This window comes from Epinephelus lanceolatus, chromosome 18, assembly GCF_041903045.1.
Source record: "Epinephelus lanceolatus isolate andai-2023 chromosome 18, ASM4190304v1, whole genome shotgun sequence".
Taxonomy (NCBI): Eukaryota; Metazoa; Chordata; class Actinopteri; order Perciformes; family Serranidae; genus Epinephelus; species Epinephelus lanceolatus.
This window is the reverse complement of record NC_135751.1, coordinates 13,125,646-13,145,888: the sequence shown is the minus strand read 5'-3', so window position 1 is coordinate 13,145,888 and position 20,243 is coordinate 13,125,646. Positions and strand designations below refer to the sequence as shown.

At 41.5% G+C, this 20,243-nt stretch overlaps 2 protein-coding genes across 3 annotated transcripts; one reads left to right on the top strand and one right to left on the bottom strand.

Moving 5' to 3' along the window:
* Positions 1–1,122: 1,122 nt before the first annotated feature.
* Positions 1,123–4,216, bottom strand: akt1s1 (AKT1 substrate 1 (proline-rich)). The gene is made up of 6 exons (XM_033644702.2): positions 4,070–4,216; positions 2,775–3,558; positions 2,425–2,692; positions 2,261–2,344; positions 1,997–2,169; positions 1,123–1,294 (listed from the first exon to the last, which is right to left on the bottom strand). Exons 2-6 carry the CDS (start codon positions 3,165–3,167, stop codon positions 1,157–1,159), a joined length of 1,056 nt encoding a protein of 351 aa, XP_033500593.1. The 5' UTR covers positions 3,168–3,558; positions 4,070–4,216; the 3' UTR covers positions 1,123–1,156.
* Positions 4,217–7,191: 2,975 nt separating this feature from the next.
* On the top strand, positions 7,192–16,861 carry tbc1d17 (TBC1 domain family, member 17). 2 transcript variants are annotated; one of them, XM_033645842.2, is made up of 17 exons: positions 7,192–7,310; positions 8,040–8,135; positions 8,218–8,295; positions 8,755–8,866; positions 8,952–9,135; positions 9,321–9,432; positions 9,766–9,936; positions 10,058–10,183; positions 10,302–10,405; positions 11,003–11,097; positions 11,212–11,328; positions 11,644–11,744; positions 12,163–12,262; positions 12,662–12,759; positions 13,006–13,122; positions 13,225–13,311; positions 16,072–16,861. In XM_033645842.2, exons 1-17 carry the CDS (start codon positions 7,284–7,286, stop codon positions 16,231–16,233), a joined length of 1,887 nt encoding a protein of 628 aa, XP_033501733.1. In that variant the 5' UTR covers positions 7,192–7,283; the 3' UTR covers positions 16,234–16,861. The 2 variants fall into 2 exon arrangements, with proteins under 2 accessions (XP_033501733.1, XP_078017410.1); XM_078161284.1 differs by having other exon boundaries at positions 9,766–9,963.
* The last annotated feature ends 3,382 nt before the right edge of the window (positions 16,862–20,243 follow it).

Below are 20,243 nucleotides of genomic sequence, written 5' to 3'. Positions count from 1 at the left end.
TCTGTGATAGCACCAATAGTCAACCTAGCTATACCATCATAGTATCGATACCAAGGTATTCGGTCAAAAATATCATATTTGATTTTCTCCGTATTGCCCAGCACTAGCTCCAAGTACATAACTTTTTTTAAAAAAAGTAGCTACTTTGGGGTATTTTTGGGGCAGTCAATCCAACATCAGAATTACAGTTAGTTTTGTTGGTCTTCCCAGTTTTCTAACATCACTTGAATGCAGCATACAGCCAGAGATGCTGCGTGGATGCATAAACAGTGACAGGAAATAACTAGCTAAAAACACAGTATATAATTTTACCTTCCTGTGCTTGTAATGATTAGACACAAATAATATACCATGCTAATTAGTGAGCTTTAGAGGTGTTCACAGATGCATTTTTGAACTTTGGAGAGAGCCATGCTCGCTGTTTCCATCTGCTTCAAGTTTATGCTAAGCTAAGCTAAGCCAATCATCTTCCAGGTCAAGTGTTCCAGTAAAATTAAAGTATCCCTTAAAGCTAATTTTAGGTCATGTTATAGACGACAGACCAAACTTAGCCATACATCATTTAAGATAGCGTAGCATTTAGCTTTAGCACTACCACACATAATAATAATGCTGATATATCATGCTAAAGCATTAGCGTGCAGCCCTGGAGCCAATGATCAACTAGGTACAGATGGCTGCTCCCAAAACTCTCCTCACTTCACAGGTAATTTCACCAACGGTCAAACTTCCCAAAACCTTTATCAGCACACAAGGTGCGTAACAATTGACAATTAGCCATTAGACTACTATACACCCTGTTTTAGTGTCCTTGTTGGTCAGTGCAGTGGGGCACTACACACGTGTCTTGAGGTCCAATCCTAATGTAGTGTCGCAGGATGTGTAGTCGCTGGTATGGTGACACACTTAGTGACCAGGTGGGAGTATAGTGTTGAAAATGTTATTAGTGTTCATAACAACATTTCTTTTTCCTCAAAGCGTGTGCCGTTAATTTTGGTTAGTGAGAAATAAATGGAGGTACTAGCTTTTACACTGTTTTCACATACTGAACGTCACGTCTGCCAGCAAATCCAGGTCTCCTCACATCATCACAGCCTCACTCTCTTTCTCTATCTCTTTCTCTTTCTCTCCAATCGCCTCACTCTATCTCTCCCTCTCAATGCTTGAGGGAGAAGTCCCCTGTGTTGAGACGGGGCCGAGGCAGGGCTCCAAACATTTCAGTCCCATCGGTGGCTCCAGGGGCCAGCAGGGCCTTCATACTGGCAGCAATGTGCTCCAGGTCAGCACAGCCCACCTGAGAGACAAACGCACACAGGGACTGTACGTTAACATGGCACAGGAGGACAAACAGGACACAACCACTGGCAGGGTTTACATCAAAGCAGCTGTATATAGGAGGTGTTAAAAAGAAACAAGTGGACAGGAAGTGATAAATTTAGTAAAGATATCCTCTGTCTGTTTTCATTCTCTTCGAAAATGCTGTTTGACATTCTGAAAAGTTATTTGTCAAATATTTGCCTTGCACGACCCCACAGAATTGTCTCACACACTTTTACGGTCACATGAACTAATGGAGCCAACGTAGTCATTAGCTGGCACATCAGAATACTGAGAACTGAATCGTTCCTTTGTTTTGGTCTTCAGACAGTGTGAAATATGTTGACTGACAACAAAAAACAAAAGACAACAAGATGCTTGATTACCAAGCCATTCATTATCTCTATTTTTTCTTTTGATTTTAAATCAGGCTGTTGGAAACTGGTTACACATCATAAACTCCTTCAGTGAGCTGACTGGTAACTTCTAAATTTAACCAGCCCTGGAGTAGGTTAGCCACGCAGAATAGGTTCCTATGGTGATCTATCTCAGTTTAAAGTAAGACACATTCATGCTATCTGAAAACTTGAGCTGAAACCTAAGACAGTGGGATAACCAACTTGTCTCCCTTGCTTGCAAACCAGCAGCTCTGCTCTTTTGTACACTGATTTGTGCTCACCCGCTCTCCACTGTTGCTGTCTCCTTGAGCTCTGTTTCCTCTGCAGCCCCACACAGGCACAGTTACAGGCAGCGAGCGGGCCAGAGCCATGGAATGGGCATGACGAGACGAGTACACAGCATGACCCATGGCCATGCCGCGTGTCGGTGGAGGAGCATCCTCACTCAGAGAGCCTAGAGCGGGTAGAAAATGTATGTGGATGATGCAGTGATGTGGATCTGACACCATATTGGACTACTTTTATTCAGCAAATTAAACCCTTACCATCAGTGCTCTCCTCCTCGCCGTCAGACTCAAAGAATGGCTCGCAGTCCCGAGACAGCGAGTCCTCGTCCATGGAGAAGACACCTGAAGCAAAATGATAAATCCTCAGAATGGGTTCACATCAAAGTATTTAAAAGACACAGATTAACTGCGTTGCTCCTCACCAGCACTTTCATTCCCATAGGGCCTCCTCTCATCCATGTCCTCCTCCTCTTCCTCATCCTCACACTCCTCTTCCAAGTCCACAATCCCAGATCTCTGTCTCCCCCGTTCGGCCTCTAGAACACTCTTCTCCAGCTCCCTCTCTCCGTTACCGTTCTGCCCGTTGCCCTGCCCGGTCACAGCTCCTGAGCTGTAGATTGACGGGTAGCTTTGGGAATACAGTCTGCTATTAGGACTGACTCCACCCACGCCACCATCTCCTGTAAAGCTCTGCAATAACAACAAAATCCACCATATTATGGATGTGAACACTTTGAATGTGTGCAGTACACAACACAAGCAGGTCACTCACCCCCCTGTGTCCGGGGTCAGAGGTCAGATCAACCACTAGCTTGGTTCCTCCCTCTCCCCCCGCCTGGCGTGTGTGCTTTTGGGTTGTTAGCATGGTCGTGGAGTGCAGCACGCCGATGTCGTCCATGTAGCGGCGCGCCGACTCAGCCAGGAACCCCTGACCCCATACATTGTAGGAGAAATCACACTCCTTAGGAAAGGCACTGCTGCTCTCCCGTTTCCTCATCCCATCTCCGCCTCCAGCTGATGTCCGGAACTTCTTGCATGCTGTAATTATAGCCAGGTCGCAGCCAGACTTTTGGCAGTACGTTTCTGCAGCAGAAAGTAGTGCCAGCCAGCTCTCCTTGTGGTTATCTGGGATCTCAGGCTCGGATGACTGGGTGATGGAGGCCATTATGGTGCTAAGTGCTGCTTACAGCTTTCTTATGGACTGACTTGATGAGGGAACTGAGAAATGCTGATGACTGACGAAGAGTTTTGAGGTTTAGGCTCGTCAGAAGCCTAAGTTAGGTTGGATTCTAGGGGCACCAAGTATTGACAGGTAACTTTGGTAGCTGCGGTGTATCTGACTGTACTCAAAAATCACTTTACTTGAGTTTCTTACTTTCTTCTGTCCTGCTGGTGTTAGTTTTAGCACTGGTGAAGATGGGGCAATGATGTACTATCAGGTCGAAGAGGCACTGGGTGACTTTAAGATTTGATATGATATGATATGATATATTGTGTGTCCTTACACACTGGAGAGCCAGGGGAGAGAAGAGATGTTGCCAAGTTGCTGGTGATACCTGGAACAAAAACACAAAACAAATCCAAGGTTAGCTGCAACACTTGAAAATGTCCCTCAATATAAATGGTGCTTCTTCATTCTTCTCTAAAAAGGCTTGTTAGTTTAGAAACATTTGTGCATTTAAATATGAGTAGATAAACATATAACAACAACCTACTTAGACTAATCTGTCCCCAGACTGTCGCAACCCTCTCCACCTCCATGTCTATGCTAATGCTACTGTAGCTACTGTAACGTTAGCTGCTGTCGCTTTGTAATGACCCTGCTCTCTATCGATCCCTTCACTGCCATCTTTGCAATCGTGTGCCTCGTTTTTATCTACATGCTATGGACCTTCCCTGCACGGCTGCTGTCGCTGTTGCAGCTGTTGTTGTTGATCTCGTTGTTTATTCAGTGTTGTGTGCAACCTCCTCATGATGGAACCACATTTCACCTCCATTTTTTAGGCTTTAACAGGAGCCGAGACGCGCGAGTATAAATGGCAGAAATGAGACAAGATGTTCACCCACCTGTTCAGTTTCTTTCTTCCACGTTGCCAGATGTTTATCAATCCTTAACTTTATTTCTTTTTTGTCAGACGTATTCTACATTCTCCCACGGTTTCTCTCCCCTAGCTAGGCTCGACACCAGCAGCAAGCTAGCGAGGACTGAGCGGCGTTTCCGATTGGGAATTTCAAAATAAAAGCCCCGTAAGTGAATGCGTTTTATTTAGAAACTGAGTAGTGAGACTTATCCAAATGAGAGGTGTGTGGTAATCGATTATATGTTATATATGACGCGAAATTCATTTAAAAATATATTCTGCTGTCAGCAAGGAGCTATGAAACATAATTTATCTGTAATTTCTGATCCATTCCCAAATAACTTCCAGAATGTTTCCTGGAAATAATTATGTAGCCTAGTTCAGTAATAATTGGCACACAAAAAAGATACTACTACTACTACTAATAATAAAAGTAGCATAATCTAGGGAGTCTATTGGTCACAAAGCACAGTGGTTCAGCTGAACATGAAAATGTGATTTTTTTTCTACAAAAACAAGCAAACAAATAAAACAAAAAATAATTTTATTTCATTTATTTTTGTTGTTATTTGAAAAAAAAATTAATAACTTGGAACAATTAAAGGAAAATTCGACCAGTAAAATACAGTGTTATACTATTAACATTATCATTACTTGTATGCCCTCTATATTTTGGATGATTCACACTGAGCACGAGATGTGTACATCTTTCTTTTTTAGGCACATCAGATTTTAAAAGTTCACCCTTTTTTTCACAGTTGTCATACATACAGGAGCACAGATTCTAATGGGGTTTTTTACAGGATCTGGTGCAAATGGTTTATTTTTGGTGAAATTTTGAATGAGACATGTAGAATAAAATGATTTTGATAACATGTCCCTATTTTAAACTAGGAGTTGATCAAGTGTCTTGACTGAAGCATTTATCTCACATTCAAGAAATACTGGAATTTGAAAATCTGAGGATAATTTGAATTTTTTTTCATTCATTTTTTTCTTCTTTTTACAATTTCTGGCTTTGATAAATGGTGTAATTTTGGCGAGTTTTAAACAAAACATGTTCATGTGGTATGTTAAAAAAACATACATTCCTCCTCAGAGCTTAAAAAATTATTTGATATGCCTCCCTTATTTTGCACCACCCCTCCCTCCCATAAATAAAGAACAGCCCCTTATTAATCAGCAAAATCACTGAATAATGTTGCAAAATTATTTTAATTTGAAGGCCAGTGACGTCTTCTCCCATCCGGTTTTGTTTACATTAGCTCTGGCTAACTTGACCCAACTCTGACGTCACCTGTTTACTGACTTCCAAACGAACGCACGTTGTACAAGCGACCGCGCACTGTGGGCAGGCTCGTGCTCGCCTTTTCGTGCACGTATACACCCCAACACCTACTGCTCCCCACCTTAGAGCTAGAGAGCCCCTTTGCCTCAGCACACCTACCAGCTGTTCACAGGTCACATGACAATGGTATTCATGGTTATGTCAGTACTTATGTCAACAGTATCTATATTATGTAACTGTGTGAACCCCTGTAACAACAGTTCAGTCATTCCACCAGCAGAAACCATGGATTACTTGATACATGCTTTTAACCCATGCACTGCAGTCTGCACATTAGGTTTGCAGTCTGGAAACAAAACAGAATTATAGGAGGGAAGTGTGACTACATTTTTAGGAGGGCAACCCCAGAGGCTGGACCCTCTTCAGTTTGACTACTTTCCCAGCCAATCAACAGAAGATAGCACACATCCTCCTCACCAGCATCTTATCTGGATAACATAGGGAGCTATGCAAGACTGTTGTTCGCTGACTACAGTTCAGCATTTAACACCACTGTTTCCTTCAGCACCTCACTGTGCTATGGATCCATGACTTCCTGACAGGCAGACCCCAGGTGATGAGGGTTGGCACACTTATGTTTCATGCACCATCATCCAGTTTGCTGATGACAGAGCTGTGGCCGGCCTGATCACAGAAAACAATGAAAAGGCCTGCCTGAAGGAAGTGGAGGATCTGACCTGGTGTCAGAGGAGCAACCTGATCTTGAACGTCACCAAACAGATGATCATGGACATTGGGAGGAAGCAGCAAAGGAACTATAGACAGCTTCAAGTACCTTGGTGTCCATATGTTAGAGCCTGGACACTGCATACTGACTCAGTGGTGAGAAAGGCCAGGCAGAGACTGTTTCACCTCAGACGCTTGAGGCTTACACTTGACACTGTCAGAATAAGGCCAGGAGAATCATTAAGTACCTCAGCCACCTAGATAATCTCTGCTGAGATTGGAAGGAAGGTACCGGACACACCAGGTCAGCACTGAGAGGCTCAGGAAGAACTTCTAGGATCCTAAATTGACTCCTTTTGAATAGAGCGTGACTTGCTCAGTATGTAGAAATAAAAACTGTAGTTTAAAAAAAAAAACTATAGAGTTTTTCAATATTTATGTTTTCATCATTATTGTATTCATATTCAGTATTATTGTACTGTGTTATCATATTCTTCAGTCTTCATACTGTGAACCTTGGCACATTCCTTGGTCAATATTTTGCACAATCCTGCACAAAATAGTGCAGTTTTTAGCTTTTAAAACAGTTGAAACTGAGTTTTTCTGTTACTTTTTAAGTGCTGTTTTTCTATTTTATTTTATTTTCTCTCACAAATTTGCCTCAGTCTGTAGCCTACAGCATACAACACCCTCTGTCCTCACACCACCCCACAAACAAGTGAAACAGGGAAAACAGGAGGAAACCTCAGGGGAAGCAACAGAGGAGGGCTCTCTCTCCCGGGACGAACAGACATGCAATGGATATTGTGTGTACAGAAAAAACAACATATTGAAATTACAGTATGGCCAGTCAGGGTGACAACATTATAGATAGGCTATATTGTAAACATTTAGGCTATATGTTTATTGTTGTGAACCCAAACACCGAGGCAGATTCCTCTCATGTGACTGATAAAAGCTGATTGATTGACTTACTGATTCTGTGTGCGTGATAGTCTGCTGTCGCCTTATGGCGTCTTTTTATTTAAAGGAAAAAGACATAAACACACGCAGTGTATGTTCTAATGCTGTGATTGGCTCGCGCTCCTGCAATCACATCTCTTGGGGGGCGGGACTTTCCGGAAGCAGGAAGTATGACGTAACGTTTATTTTGGAAAAACGAAGTCGGGACAGAGGTGACAGGAAAATGGAGCAAAACGTTGAGGATTACAAGGTATTGCTAAGTTTTATCTAATATTTTACCACCAGTATTTTTAAGGTATGAATGTTAACAACTTTTTATCTTCTAGATTGTGACGTTTTTAGTTAAACTCCTCGAGCTCGCGGTCAGTGTTAGCTTATACTTCAAGCTAGCTATCGGTTGTCAATAACGCTGGATAAAACAAAGCAGCACATAGTCAGCCACATGTTGACAGCTGGCTGGATATAAGATGTCGGACTTTGTTATGTAGCTAGCCGACAGCTGAATTCATAAACAGGGAGACATTAAAACTTGTCAGCCGATTTTGGACCATCATAGTAAAGTCTACCCAAGTTTTCCTGTTTGATTGGCTCGTATTCACCGACTGACCTGGCAGATCCGACATCATGTGATGCTTTAGTCATTCACAGGCTCGTTGTAATGTGATTTCACTTAAGTGCCACAGTTATTTCATGGGGAACTCCAGGCCAGGCTATTTGACAGTGCACTGAATATATTTGAGTGGTCAAAACAACATGTGAAGACCTCATCTTTGGCTGTGGGGAAAACTTTAATGCGAGAAAGTAATCTTATCATCAGATTAATAGATGACAAAAAATATTATTAGTAATTAGATAATTACCATATACATACCAAACAGGTTCCTATGACCAGAGTCTGACACAACCTAAAAGTGAGCCATGTCTTTATTTCTCTATATGCTGCATAACTGATTTACATTTCTGTTTTCTTTCCCCTCAGTTGATATTTGAGAAGGAGGGAGTGTACCTCCACACAAATGCCAAGAGGAGTAACCAGGACACCACCATCCCAGGGTTCATCCGCATTGTTGAACGAGTAAGCAAATCTCTGTGAGATTTTAAGATATAAAGAGGGAAAACAAAGACACACTGGGATTATTAACCATGCGTTTGTTTAGGCCGGGGTGCCAGCTTTAGAGTGGAGCCCACTGGAGGATGAAGGTCGCAGTGCCCCTGCTGTACTCTACACCAAAAAGGTCAGTAATCATCTGTTTGAATAATTTGAGTATTTCTGTCTGTCTCAATTATAATCCCAGGGTTCTCATGGTCATGGAAACCAGAATTAGTTAAGGAATTTAACATATTTTTTTCCAGGCCTGAAACAGTCATGATATTAGTACAAATCCTTGAAGGTTTTGAAAAAGTCATGGAATTTTGTTGTTTGCAATGAAATTGTTACAGTAACCTTTAGTGAATAACCTTCCACGTAATGTCACGAAATGGCAGTTAGAACTGACACTGTGGGAGCTGCTATAATAATATACTTAACATTTGGAGTAAAGTCTACTATACAGTTCTGTTCTTATTACATGTTGTGATTGGTCATGGAAATTTTGTTATGGGTCCTTGAGAAGTTATGGAAAAGTTTTGAAATTTTGCACATGATCATGTGTGGGAACCCTGTAATTCTCATCAACCCACTTTTTACTATATAGGACGGAGAAGGAGGGGAAGAGGATACAAACTTTGACCCTGGGTATGAGCCAGACTGGGCAGTTATCAGCACAGTGAAGAAAGATCGAGAACATGTCCCAGTCAAAGACTCAGGTGCAGTTTACACTTCCATCACTTTTGGCAAACAGTGATGTTAAAAAAAGTTTCATAAAACTAATGTCACCTATATCCCCTGCAGGTCAGTGGTCGTTCTCTCTGCCTCTATCAGAGTTATACTCTCTTCGGAGGGCTCGGTTCTCTTTGGGGCGAAACTTCCTGGTGCTGACGAGTAGAGGGGGCCACCCACTGCCTCCTCTGCACTTCCACAGAGGAGGAACCAGGGAGCTGTTTAGGGCCCTTCAGCGTTACATCATCCTGGACCAGTAAGTATCACCATCCTACTTCTGGCAGCAGTTTCTGTCTTGTTGTTACTTTAAACATGTTAGAATGCATCTCATGACAGCTCTGGGAACAGCTGATGTACACTTTTAGACAGAGCTGTTTACATCTTTGTTGACAAACCTCATGAGGATGAAAAACATCACATGACTTCCGTTGTTATCATCAGATCACCGGTTGATGGGCGGCTCTTCCTCGCCTACCCTCATGACTCAGGCGCTCTCTCTCAGTCCTTTGATAAGCTGCAGCTCCTTGATGACGGAGGCTCAGATCTTGTTTCGGTAATATGCTTTTATTTTTATTTATTATTAGCTATCAATACTGGTGACTCACAGATCAAAGTCCAAAAATCTAGCCCATACTTGTTTTGGATGAAAAACTTAGAGCGTAGTCACTTAAGTTCCTGCCCCCATCCTCTGCTCACACTCACATCTTTAGCCGCTCATTAATGAAGCATCTGGAGTGTTGCAGCACATGAACCTCTTTCTCTCTTTGTCAACCCAAAAACACAGAGGGAATAGATGAACTTTGTCAAACTTGTTGCAGTTCTCTCTCATAATGTAAAAAAAACTTCTGTTCTTGTTTGTGATTCTGTTCTCTCTCTGCCTGAACAGAGATTTATCCAGGACCCATATGCCACCACATTTGGTGGATTTTCCAAAGTCACCAATTTCTTTAGGGCGGCACTTCGACCTCCAGGATCCCCCAGCCACTTGCGTACCGCTCAGGATCCTAGTTTGCCCCCCCAGTCTGATGAAGAGCCTGGATTCGAACTCATCACTTGTGTAAGAGAAGGAAACAATAAGGACAATGTAAAGCACAAAGTCGTGTCTTATGCATGGAGATCGCAGATTGTTGTAATGTTAAAGACACGAGAATAATGTTTGTGTTTGTCTTTCCCTTAAGGGGATAGAGCTTGGCCCCAGACCAGACGTAACCAGGGGACAACCTCTGAACAAATGGGAAGAGTTTCTGGACTCAGAGGGGCGAGTGCAGAACCCAGAGAGGATCAAAGAGCTTGTTTTTAGAGGGGTGAGACAGGAAATACAGTGACAGTATACCTTCTGTGTGAAAGACATACCTTGATATTTTTTTCAGCTCTTTATCTACCAGATGTACATGTTTTTAATGCCATTCTTGTTCATTGCAGGGTGTCATACCATCCCTGAGGAAGGAGGTATGGAAGTTCCTCCTGGGCTTTTATCCATGGAACAGCACGTTCAAGGAAAGAGAGGACATTCTGCGGGTCAAAACGTTAGTATTTTTGTTACTGTGGACTTCACCAGAACTCTTTTTGATAGTCAAAGGAATAATTTAACATTTTTGGAAATAAAATTAATTGCTTTCTTGCTGAGAGTTAGACTAGAAGTCAGAATTCATGTTTGTACGGTACATATGAAGCTACTGCCAGCAATGAGTGAGCTTAGCTTCTTTGGTTCTTGTTGTCACCATGAGGTTTCCAGGCAACCAGTGCAGACTCAAGGAAGTGACTGCACCTGGTCAAGAAATACAAACTGCCTATAAAACCCCAATTTGTCTTTTATACACTTAAGATTTTGTATGAATTAAACAAACGAGATATAACGTGTTAACAGGTGAGCTGTGGAGGTGTTGTCAGGTGATTTTTGTTACTTCTGGGTAGAGCCAGGCTAGCTTTTTTCCCCATGTTTGCAGCCTTTGTGCCAACCTAAGCTAACCAGCATTAGCTTCATATTTTCCATACAGATGACAGATCAGTGTCAATCTTCTCACCTAAGTCTGTACAAGAAAGTGAATACATTTATTTCCCAAAATCTCAAACTGTTCATTTGACGTAGCTAGCCACTTTTAATGCCTTCTTTGTGTCTGCAGGGACGAGTACTTCAGGATGAAGGTGCAGTGGAAGTCAGTCAGTGAAGAGCAGGAGATGAGGAACTCGCTCCTCAGAGGATACAGAAGCCTGATAGGTCAGCCCCGCAATCTTTCATAAAACAGAAGATCTGTTCATCGAGCCAGTCAGCTGCTCTGTGAGAGCTGCAGTAGATGTTAAAGTTTGAACTGTCTTTGTTCTCTTGTGACAGAGAGAGATGTCAGCAGGACAGACCGACACAATACGTTCTTCTCTGGGAACGACAATCCAGGACTGACTCTGCTGCATGATGTGCTGATGACATACTGCATGTACAACTTTGATCTTGGTATGTATATCTGAATGTCCATAGTAATTTGCCCCGACCCGACCCAGTTCTCTCAAAATGGAAGTTTTAAGGTTCCTGAGAACAAGAATTCTAAGTGTTTCAGGTTTCTGTGTTTACAGTTTCACTCTCCTCCTCCTTGTCTGCCCAAACTGCGGTGTCTGCAGTAATAGTTATTATTTTTGTTGTTGTTGTTGTTGATTACATTTGACTTTTAGATAATTAAAGGGAAGTTTTAGATTATCTGAATTGCTAATGATCATTTAGGCAAATACACGCATCCATGTCATCCTGACACCTTTGTCTCTATCATTCCAGGCTATGTCCAGGGGATGAGTGATCTCCTTTCTCCTCTCCTGTTCGTCACCCAGAACGAGGTGGAGTCCTTCTGGTGTCTGACAGGCTTCATGGAGCTGGTGGTTAGTAGACAGCTCTCCCTCTTTCTGTGTCCATTTCAGTTAGAAAAAGGTTTAGTTTTGTTGTTTCATTCATTCAAGCTGTATAGCAGTGTCACAGTGGACAGGAACAGCAGACTACAGCTCAGCAGTGACACAAACAAAAACAAGGAAGTTTGACTCAAAGCGTAAATACAAACCTTTGTGTTTCTGCTTTTTGCGTTCAGTTAACTGATTCTTGTGTGGTGACTTAGTGGCTCACCAGCAGCTCTGATTTAAATAAAAACAAAAAGCACACACAGCTAAATTTGCAGAAGTCTTTCTGCGTGATCTTTGTTAAGGTTTCACTCTGAATAGATCATATAAATAGCAGTACTTTGAAAGGTGAAGGCATTCTTATGTGTGCAGTGACTTAACAAGTCTTTCCTTGTTTCCTCTGCAGCACCAGAACTTTGAAGAGTCTCAGGAGGCCATGAAGCAGCAGCTCCTTCAGCTCAGTATCCTGCTGAAGGCTCTGGACCCGGAGCTATGTGACTTCCTGGGTTAGTCAGCTAATACTCGTGTAGTCAGACTACATTAGATTTTTTTTTTTTTTTTTTTAAAAACCTCTTGAGGCAAAGCTGTTCACATTTTGTTAAGATAATGCAACAAAAAGTAGGGCAGAAACAAGAATAAAGCAAATGAGAGGCTATTATATGTAATGCAACCCTCAAGGATATACATTAGAATCTATTAATTATGTATAAAAGTACACACATTTGCAGCATCTGCAGGATAAGCATAAAAATGTTTGCTACATGAGAGGAAATTCATTAATTTTCAGGATACACGGTCAAATGTGCTAAAGACGCAACTCTTTATTACTCATTTACAAGGAGCTCATTTTTCTTTTGTGGTGGTCACTAATTGAAAAGTATATACATATTTACTTCATCCGTCAGACTCTCAGGACAGCGGCTCTCTGTGCTTCTGTTTCCGCTGGCTGCTCATCTGGTTCAAGAGAGAGTTTTCCTTCGAGGACATCCTCATCATGTGGGAGGTGAGTGCACCACAGCTGCAGTTACTTACTATATACATGAATATTTTTATAATGCTGAAGCACAGTCAGGCTGGCCTCACTGCTTTAAACCTTGGTGGTGTTAAACTTCATTAGGTTGTTACAATTAACATCACCTTTTGACTTTTATTGAAGTATTTTTTTCATTTAAAAAAAAAGAAGTAAAGGTTTATTGTGAAACTACAAACTTGGCTGTGACATGTTTGAAACATCCCTTTCTTTCCTCAGGTTCTTTGGACTCGTCTGCCATGTGACAACTTCCATCTCCTGATCGCCTGTTCAATCCTGGAGTCTCAGAGAGGAGAGCTGATTGGCTCAGACCACGACTTTAACACTATTCTGAAGGTGTGTGTGTGTGTGTGTGTGTGTGTACATTTGTGTATGTGAGACAGGAGTTGAGTTACTTTGTCTATAACTATACACATTTTCATCTGTGACACTCTTCAGCACATCAATGAGCTGACGATGAAGTTGGACCTGCAGAGTATTCTGCGTGGAGCAGAGGCCATCTACCTACAGCTGACTCAGTGCAAGGTAAGAGGTGCCTCATGGATTCAACATGGAATCAAAGGAGTATCTCAATTTGTGTCCAGATTTGATCTGCAGCGTTAATTGTACAGGCCCTGCGTCTGCTAGGCCAAGTAGGACCTTTTTTGTCTGCCCATAAATGTTTTTAATGGCACATATCCATTCTTACGTGTCCCTATGTTCATTCTGCAGCAGTGCACCGCTGTGAGCCCATGCATGAGACAAGTGTCTGTGTTTAGTTCACATGTCCAGACAGTCGAGCGTCTGTTATCTCAACTGCTAAAGACAGTTGAACAGCTAAAGTAAAGATAATGTTGTTGGTAGGCTACTGATTACAAAGCTTGGTAGTGAATGACACGCTAACGTGCTCATGGTGAAAACAGATCGGTGATGCTGTTTTGTCCTCATTGTTCTTCATGAAGTTTGTTGAAGTGATGTAATGTAGCCCTGCTGCATTTTATGCGGAGTGAGCACTGCACTATGCTCCATTTAAAAAAAAAAAAATAGCCTTTTAAATGCTGCATTGCTTGTCAGCAAACAGTCATATGGTAACTTAGGAGGCAGTTTGGTCTTGTGGGCTGTGATTAATTTGGCATGCAGCTAACACACCAGTCATGGCTGGCATTTGCTCCTGTTGTTCTTCACCACTGTTTGTGGAAGAAGGAGGAGAACCAGTTTTAAAAGTGATGGTCTTCTTTTTAAATTAGTGCTGTGTGGTGGATCTAATTAATGCCAATGTAAGGAGTGGTTCAGGTGGATTTGGCAAAGTAACTGCTAGATATTGCGAGCAGATAAATATTGAAAGAAACTTTAAATTGTTGAATTTGAGGACAGAACTTGATGTGGTGATGGGTGGTGCAGTGGCTGTTTAATTGTGTAAGCAGCCCATCCGCCAAGCCAAAGCAGTGGACCTAAGGGGAAATACTAGATCTTGTAGTTGCTTATACAGAAGAGCAAATACAACCCCTGGCAAAAATTATGGAATCACCAGTCTTGGAGGATGTTCATTCAGTTGTTTAATTTTGTAGAAAAAAAGCAGATCACAGACATGACACAAAACTAAAGTCATTTCAAATGGCAACTTTCTGGCTTTAAGAAACGCTAAAAGAAATCAAGAAAAAAAATTGTGGTAGTCAGTAACAGTTACTTTCTTAGACCAAGCAGAGGGAAAAAATTATGGAATCACTCAATTCCGAGGAAAAAATTATGGAATCATGAAAAACAAACAAACAAAAGAACACTTCAACACACCACTAGTACTTTGTTGCACCACCTCTGGCTTTTATAACAGCTTGCAGTCTCTGAGGCATGGACTTAATGAGTGACAAACAGTACTCTTCATCAGTCTGGCTCCAACTTTCTCTGATTGCTGTTGCCAGATCAGCTTTGCAGGTTGGAGCCTTGTCATGGACCATTTTCTTCAACTTCCACCACAGATTTTCAATTGGATTGAGATCCGGACTATTTGCAGGCTATGACATTGACCTTATGTGTCTTTCTTCAAGGAATGTTTTCACAGTTTTTGCTCTATGGCAAGATGCATTATCATCTTGAAAAATGATTTCATCATCCCCAAACATCCTTTCAATTGATGGGATAAGAAAAGTGTCCAAAATGTCAATGTAAACTTGTGCATTTATTGAAGATGTAATGACAGCCATCTCCCCAGTGCCTTTACCTGACATGCAGCCCCATATCATCAATGACTGTGGAAATTTGCATGTTTTCTTCAGGCACTTGTCTTCATAAATCTCATTGGAACGGCACCAAACAAAAGTTCCAGCATCATCACCTTGCCCAATGCAAATTCGCGATTCATCACTGAATATGACTTTCATCCAGTCATCCGTAGTCCACGATTGCTTTTCCTTAGCCCATTGTAACCTTGTTTTTTTCTGTTTAGGTGTTAATGATGGCTTTCGTTTAGCTTTTCTGTATGTAAATCCCATTTCCTTTAGGCGATTTCTTACAGTTTGGTCACAGACGTTGACTCCAGTTTCCTCCAGTTTCCTCCCATTTGTTCCTCATTTATTTTGCTGTGCATTTTCTGTTTTCAAGAAATATTGCTTTAAGTTTTCTGTCTTGACGCTTTGATGTCTTCCTTGGTCTACCAGTATGCTTGCCTTTAACAACCTTCCCATGTTGTTTGTACTTGGTCCAGATTTTAGACACAGCTGACTGTGAACAACCAACATCTTTTGCAACATTGCGTGATGATTTACCCTCTTTAAGGAGTTTGATAATCCTCTCCTTTGTTTCAATTGACATCTCTCATGTTGGAGCCATGATTCATGTCAATCCATTTGGTGCAACAGCTCTCCAAGGTGTGATCACTCCTTTTTAACTGCAGACTAACGAGCAGATCTAATTTACAGGGTGATTCCATAATTTTTTCCTCAGAATTGAGGGATTCCATAATTTTTTCCCTCTGCTTGGTCTAAGAAAGTAACTGTTACTGTCTACCACAATTTTTTTCTTGATTTCTTTTAGTGTTTCTTAAAGCCAGAAAGCTGCCATTTGAAATGACTTTAGTTTTGTGTCATGTCTGTGATCTGCTTTTTTTCTACAAAATTAAACAACTGAATGAACATCCTCCAAGACTGGTGATTCCATAATTTTTGCCAGGGGTTGTATAAAGCACATTCTCAGGAATATACCACTATTTTTCAAGCTAAATCTAAAAAAAAACAACCTATATAGAAGCTGTAAGGTCATTGACACCTGTTCACCAGTGATTCCTGACCTCCTGTCCTCCGTCCTCCTCAGGAGCTTCCCCTCAAGGTGCAGCAGGTCCTGGGTCTCTACACTCCCTCCACCTCTGAGGAGGACAGCCCAGACTCCCAGGCCAGCGAGACACAACGCCTCCTCTGCGAGTCCCCTGCAGGAGCTGCCTCATCTGATTCAGCATGTGGTCCCACTTATCCTTAAATCTGCAGGTCAGCTGGGGGACTGAAATGTATGGACGAACTTTATATAATGAACAAAAAATATATATATCTGTATATGATCTAATGAGAAGGAATGAATACTGTTTGGTGAAGACTGTTGTTACTAGTTGTCAGCGGCAGGGGGCGCTGTGAGATTTTTTTTTTCTTTTAAAGTCCCCATGAATGTTGCAACTGAAGATGTTTGAACACTATAGCCGTACTTGCAGTGCTTTTTTTTCTGTGTGTGTTGTCCTTGTCAATTGTTTACACATTTTGTGTTTCTGCTGCAGAGTACCGCCCTCCTTTCTACTCTCCATCCTCCCTTTGATGCTGCTGTTTTACCTTTTAATAATCATCTGCGCTTGTCACTTGTGATGCAGTGTACTCTCAGTGCGTTCTGTTAAACGTCCCCTGGCCACTGTTCCTTAAAAGGGAAGAAGATGAAGGATAACCTCACTGGCAGCACCTTGTTAGTACTGTATGATGCCATTCCAGTCCTATGCAAACTTTATTGCATGCCTTATAGTTTTCACATGTGGCGTAGCGTCATTTTAAGCTTTGTAATTATCGACATTATGTTATAACATTTTCATCCGCTGATTATTTCCAAATAAATGGTTGAATCTTAATGAAGCAGAGTTTTTATATGTTTTTCTTTCACTTACTGGTCTGACTATCAACAGGTCTACTCACAGTCAGATCAAATTTATTTATGTGCAAGTACATAGCACAGAGCAGCGCCACATGCCACAGCAATTAAACTCACCAGTGTACCCTCACTGATATAAATTGTGTAAACAAAATATTAGAGAAACCTCTTTGTGTTTTGACAGCACCACAAACTACATCCTCCAAAATGACCAGAAAGTTGGGCCCTTATATAAATATATTAAACTCAGTAACAACCCAAAAGTCAAGACACACTTTCAGAACAGCATAAAACACAAAATCACAAAAAAATCACAGCTACAAAACATCACAAAACTAAACATGGAAATAGATAAAAAACAGCTCTAAATGCCAAAATACAAACAAGACAAAATGCATCAAGAAAGCATACAACACAGCAAAAATCAACAAGTAAATACAAACAGTGACACAAGTAAATTGTCATAGAACTCAATGAAAAGCACCACAACATTCATTACTGATGTCTCTTAAAAATCAATTTCACCTTGAGTTCAAAATTATCCCAGTCATGATCCATTTTGAAGTCTGTAGAGGGAGTTAAACGGCCAGTGTGTAAGATTTAGGGGGATATACTGGCAGAGTATAATATAATATGTATGTTTTCTTTAATGTACAGTACAGGCCAAAAGTTTGGACACACCTTCTCATTCAATGCGTTTTCTTTATTTTCATGACTATTTACATTGTAGATTCTCACTGAAGGCATCAAAACTATGAATGAACACATGTGGAGTTATGTACTTAACAAAAAAAGGTGAAATAACTGAAAACATGTTTTATATTCTAGTTTCTTCAAAATAGCCCTCTTTGCTCTGATTACTGCTTTGCACACTCTTGGCATTCTCTCCATGAGCTTTAAGAGGTAGTCACCTGAAATGGTTTCCACTTCACAGGTGTGCCTTATCAGGGTTAATTAGTGGAATTTCTTGCTTTATCAATGGGGTTGGGACCATCAGTTGTGTTGTGCAGAAGTCAGGTTAATACACAGCCGACAGCCCTATTGGACAACTGTTAAAATTCATATTATGGCAAGAACCAATCAGCTAACTAAAGAAAAACGAGTGGCCATCATTACTTCAAGAAATGAAGGTCAGTCAGTCTGGAAAATTGCAAAAACTTTAAATGTGTCCCCAAGTGGAGTCGCAAAAACCATCAAGCGCTACAACGAAACTGGCACACATGAGGACCGACCCAGGAAAGGAAGACCAAGAGTCACCTCTGCTTCTGAGGATAAGTTCATCCCAGTCACCAGCCTCAGAAATCGCAAGTTAACAGCAGCTCAGATCAGAGACCAGATGAATGCCACACAGAGTTCTAGCAGCAGACCCATCTCTAGAACAACTGTTAAGAGGAGACTGCGCCAATCAGGCCTTCATGGTCAAATAGCTGCTAGGAAACCACTGCTAAGGAGAGGCAACAAGCAGAAGAGATTTGTTTGGGCCAAGAAACACAAGGAATGGACATTAGACCAGTGGAAATCTGTGCTTTGGTCTGATGAGTCCAAATTTGAGATCTTTGGTTCCAACCGCCGTGTCTTTGTGAGACGCAGAAAAGGTGAACGGATGGATTCCACATGCCTGGTTCCCACTGTGAAGCATGGAGGAGGAGGTGTGATGGTGTGGGGGTGTTTTGCTGGTGACACTGTTGGGGATTTATTCAAAATTGAAGGCACACTGAACCAGCATGGCTACCACAGCATCCTGCAGCGACATGCCATCCCATCCGGTTTGCGTTTAGTTGGACGATCATTTATTTTTCAACAGGACAATGACCCCAAACACACCTCCAGGCTGTGTAAGGGCTATTTGACCAAGAAGGAGAGTGATGGAGTGCTGCGGCAGATGACCTGGCCTCCACAGTCACCGGACCTGAACCCAATCGAGATGGTTTGGGGTGAGCTGGACCGCAAAGTGAAGGCAAAGGGGCCAACAAGTGCTAAACACCTCTGGGAACTCCTTCAAGACTGTTGGAAAACCATTTCAGGTGACTACCTCTTGAAGCTCATGGAGAGAATGCCAAGAGTGTGCAAAGCAGTAATCAGAGCAAAGGGTGGCTATTTTGAAGAAACTAGAATATAAAACATGTTTTCAGTTATTTCACCTTTTTTTGTTAAGTACATAACTCCACATGTGTTCATTCATAGTTTTGATGCCTTCAGTGAGAATCTACAATGTAAATAGTCATGAAAATAAAGAAAACGCATTGAATGAGAAGGTGTGTCCAAACTTTTGGCCTGTACTGTATGATCACCTGAAAATGAGAATCATTGTGTTTTCCTTACCTTAGAATGAGCTGTTTATATCTACATAGGGAGTGGGTCCTGTTCTGTGTTGATAGCTATGTTGCACCGCCATGTTTCTACAGTAGCCCAGAACAGACAAACCAGATATTGGCTCTACCTGGGGCCTTTTGTTTTTTCACATTAGCCACTGTAGTTAGCAGCCCCTCTGCAATGAGAGTGTCAGAGAAACAGCGATTTCTAATATGAAACCTTTATTAAGCTTTATTCAGTGTTTAGACCAGTTTTAATCGCTGGATGGAATGTTTTGGCTTCACTTTTGGGGAGCTGTCATGTCATCCATCTTTATACAATCTACCTAAAAATAAGGTGAACACATGAAGTTTTATGAGAAAATAGGTGAGCACACATTAGTGGGTACTGAGCATCTACCTGTCTATGACGTGCCTGGCAATGTAGGAGAAACACTAATTTGTAATGTATTGCTGCTTTATTCTGTGTTTTCTCCTGTTGTAATCACCTGGCCCTTTCTTTTGGAGAGGAAGAGACCTCTGTGGATAATTCAGCTCCTGGTAGAAACCTCCTGAACAATGAACACTGAAGGAATTCTAACCGAGAAGAACCTAGCGGTTTAAGCTGGCTGCAACCTGCAATACTCACTGCTAGATGCCAGTTAATCCCCCCAAATCTTATGCACTATCCTTTAAATTCATGATATTCTCTGAACAGGGAAAGTTGTCTGTTTAAAAGAGATTTTCCAAAAGGGCCTATCCAGAAACCGTGAGAAGTACCACCATGTCACCGAGCACTAAAGGAGGAGCCTGGTTACTGATACATTTATATACAGGTTTAATAGAGGCAAATGTATGGAAAGAATCAAAACTTATGTAGGGTAATTTATTGGTCAAGTGTGTATGATTCAGGTGGATATATTTGCAATAATGCTGTAAGCAAACTAACTGTTTGGTTCATAATGTCGTTGTAAGCAGATCTAGGTTTATTTACTTACTTGTTAACTTGTGAAGCCTCTGTAACTGGATTCTGGCATAAGCAGTTAATAAATGACAGTATAACACAGCTAT

Bases quoted from the DNA above. Each gene is read 5' to 3' on its own strand.
- akt1s1 (XM_033644702.2), bottom strand. From the start codon at position 3,167: ATGGCCTCCATCACCCAGTCATCCGAGCCTGAGATCCCAGATAACCAC. The intron at 2,693-2,774 runs GTGAGTGACCTG...TTGTTATTGCAG, and splicing joins CTGACCCCGGACACAGGGGG to AGCTTTACAGGAGATGGTGG. The intron at 2,170-2,260 runs GTAAGGGTTTAA...TACCCGCTCTAG, and splicing joins CGAGGAGGAGAGCACTGATG to GCTCTCTGAGTGAGGATGCT.
- tbc1d17 (XM_078161284.1), top strand. From the start codon at position 7,284: ATGGAGCAAAACGTTGAGGATTACAAG. The intron at 9,136-9,320 runs GTAAGTATCACC...TGTTATCATCAG, and splicing joins CGTTACATCATCCTGGACCA to ATCACCGGTTGATGGGCGGC. The intron at 11,745-12,162 runs GTTAGTAGACAG...TTTCCTCTGCAG, and splicing joins CAGGCTTCATGGAGCTGGTG to CACCAGAACTTTGAAGAGTC.